This window comes from Miniopterus natalensis, chromosome 11 (genome assembly GCF_054644295.1).
Source record: "Miniopterus natalensis isolate mMinNat1 chromosome 11, mMinNat1.hap1, whole genome shotgun sequence".
NCBI classification, from domain to species: Eukaryota; Metazoa; Chordata; class Mammalia; order Chiroptera; family Miniopteridae; genus Miniopterus; species Miniopterus natalensis.
The window spans coordinates 68886441-68889841 of record NC_142091.1 but is presented as its reverse complement, the minus strand read 5'-3'; the positions used below and the strand labels follow the sequence as shown (position 1 = coordinate 68889841).

The 3401-nt window shown below is 38.8% G+C and overlaps 1 protein-coding gene across 1 annotated transcript; it reads left to right on the top strand.

The window, feature by feature from the left end:
- Nucleotides 1-1802: 1802 nt before the first annotated feature.
- Nucleotides 1803-2735, top strand: LOC107527673 (olfactory receptor 5G3-like). Its single transcript, XM_016200454.2, has one exon. It carries the CDS (start codon nucleotides 1803-1805, stop codon nucleotides 2733-2735), a length of 933 nt encoding a protein of 310 aa, XP_016055940.2.
- The last annotated feature ends 666 nt before the right edge of the window (nucleotides 2736-3401 follow it).

Sequence of the window (3401 nt, the reverse complement as noted above, 5' to 3'; positions counted from 1 at the left end):
AGGGGGTCAAATATATGGTGACGGAAGATGATTTGACTTTGGGTGGTGGGCACACAATGCAACCTACAGATCATGTATCAAAGAAATGTACACTTGAAACCTATATAATCTTTTTAACCAATGTCACCCCAATAAACTTAATTAAAAAGTGAGTACACTGCTTTTGGGTAACATGACGTTTTTGAAATATGGTGGAGAAACATCAGGATGAGTTTGAATTCCAGGCATGTAACCTCCCCAGCCCGCCCCCCACCCTGGCCCAGGCCCTCTAAAGAGCATTTTGCTCATGTCCTTGTGAGACTGAATAACTTGTTTCTGTGACTTTTTCTGAACGTAATCTTCTGTTTATTTCTTCACAGTATAAAAATTCTGTAATGTCCATGGGGTCACAGAATGTTAGCCAGGAAAGGACCATAGAGATCCTCCTCTTTGTTTTATAGAGGACTGAAAATGGCATATTCAAATAGATAAATAGATCAGAAAAGAAGGAAGGAAGGATGGAAAGACAGAAGGAGGGATGGAAGCAGGGAAAGAAGAAACCAGAGGCAGTCTGTACTAACCCTACCTTCAGATACCTATATGGACATATTTAGACGGGCATAAACAAAAACATGCATGTAATGGATGATGCCCCTGATGTAAGCCTAGAATTGCCTTTGTCACTGCTGAAAATGCACTCCACATAGCACTGAGCAAATAAACATGATCATGGTAAAATAATGATAAGTTGACTAGATACCGTCACTATGTCAACTTCCACATATAATTATTTTATAATTCAAGAGTACTATAATTATTTATTTTATTGAAAAAGAACATAAATTGAAGTGATAATAAGTGTTATTAAAACCAGATTTTTTCATGCAACTTATCCTTTGTAGTGTTCTTTTCCTACACATTTTCAACAGCTTGATTTTTTTTTGCTTGACTGAGTCAGAAAATAATATTTTCTTGATAATGTTCCCTGAACAAAATAGTATGCATTTTACATACTTTATTACTATAACTGATATTGCCTGACAGATTTCAGGATAAGTGTCTTAAAAAAAGAAGTTTGCCAAAACATGAGAAACCACATAAAATAATTTTGCATCCTTTTGGTGCAACAGATACTCCATTTTCTATGCAACTTTCATGACAACTTGCTGCCCATCGTTTGCCAGGTCACTTGCTCTCAAAGGTGGGACATCTTCATTTCTTCTGTGACAATATATTCCTTCAGATGAGTAACTCTTCTGTGATTTCTGTGTTATCCTTTCCACATCCTTTTATAAGTAGTAGCAGAAAATAGACTGATGAACACGTCTATGAATTGTCTTAATAATGTTAGAATGGTACCGATTATTCAGTGAGAACAGGAACTTCCCTGCTTGGTCTTTCCCGATGGCTGATGTTAGGATCTGAATATCTCATGGGTGCTTAGAGTGTCCCCAGTAAGGGTATTCCTAAGTGGGTTTTATTGTTCCATCATCTAGTGAGATCAAACGTGAAGAGTATTTCTCATTTGACCAATGTTTAACTTGAAGGAGTTTTAGATAATATAGTTGGACTCCTTTTATGGGAGAGAGTAACAAATCCAAAGAGATCAAGGGTGGATTGCTCAAGTCCGTGCAAAGTTTTTGCACAACTGTCCAGACCTAGTATCTAGAAATATTATCTTTTAGTTCAACAATGTTTCAATAATTATATATTATAAATCTGACTAGATAATCTGTCATTGGAGTGAAATATTTTTTGTGACTGTTAACGATAAATTTTTTAATTATAAAAATTCCTTCCATATAACAGATTACAAATGCCCAATGGAAGACAAGAATCAGACGGCAGTGACTGAATTTCTCTTCTTGGGCCTCACGGATCATCTCCCTCAGCAGATTGCCCTCTTTGCCACGCTTCTCTTCACCTATCTTGTCACACTGGGGGGAAACTTGGGGATGATCACTCTCATATGGATCGATTCGCGACTCCACACCCCCATGTACTTTTTTCTCAGTCACTTGTCCTTTGTAGATACTTGTTCCTCTTCTTCCATTGCCCCCAAGATGCTGGGTGATATCTTCGCAGAGAAGAGAGGCATCTCTTTCATGGGTTGTGCTGCTCAGATGTGGTTCTTTGGTCTTTTTGTGGCAACCGAGTGTTGTCTCCTGGCTTCCATGGCCTATGACAGGTATATGGCCATCTGTAAGCCCCTGTTCTACACACTCATTATGTCCCAGAGGGTCTGTGTGCAGCTGGTGGCAGGGCCCTATGCCATGGCTCTTATAAGCACCATGACTCATACAGTTCTCACCTTTTGCTTACCTTTCTGTGGTCCAAATGTTATCAACCACTTCTTCTGTGACATTTCACCGCTGCTGTCCCTGGCATGTGCAGACACCTGGACCAACAAGTTAGTGCTGCTCATCTTGGCTGGAGCTATAGGGGTACTCAGTGGGCTGGTCATTGCGGTGTCCTACGTGTGCATCCTGGTGGCCATCCTGAAGATCCAGACTGCTGATGGGAGGTGGAAGGCGTTCTCCACGTGCTCTTCTCACCTGGCAGCTGTCTCCATCCTCTATGGGACTCTTTTCTATATCTATGTTTTTCTTGACTCAGGTTCCTCCTTAGATATCAATAAAGTGATTTCTCTATTTTATACTGTGGTCATCCCCATGCTGAACCCTCTTATCTACAGCTTGAGAAACAAGGAGGTGAAGGATGCTTTCAGGAGGAAGTTTGAAAGAAAAAAGTTCTAGTAGGTAAGTGGAATAGAATTCTATTTGTGTTGCACCATAGATGTTGGAACAGGATGAGCAGAACGCTGGACTAGAAATCAGAAGCTGCACGTAAGTCCTGGCTCTGCCAGTTCACAGACTATTTGAAAAAGTGGAGTAGTTCTTAAATATTTCCCTGTGACATTATGTGGTGTCAAGATAATATTGAGATGAACTGAGAATATAAATGAGCAAATAAACTGGAAGAAAACTTAGGTAAATATTTGTATAATCATGGGTACATGAATACCATCTAATCAAACCAGAAAAACCAAAAGTTATTATGGAAAAATAAAAGTATCACGAAAGCATTAAAAGACAAATAATAAAATGAAAATAACATGTGCCAAACAATGTGATACTATCCCCCATTCCCTATTCAAAAAATATTCCAAAATTTACAATAAAAAAACAATAGATAAATGGACAAATGACTAGGTAATTCACAGAAATGGGAATGCAAATTGCCAAAAATGTATGGAAAACACGTTCACCATGATTCCTGGTCAAGTAAATGAAATGAAAATGCAGTGCAGAGCCTTTCAAAGCAGTTGAAACGCTCATAGTTTTCAATGCTGATGAAGTTCCTGCTGGATGATGTACTGTTATTATTTCCTGATGAATCGCCCCATTTCTACAGAGTGACTT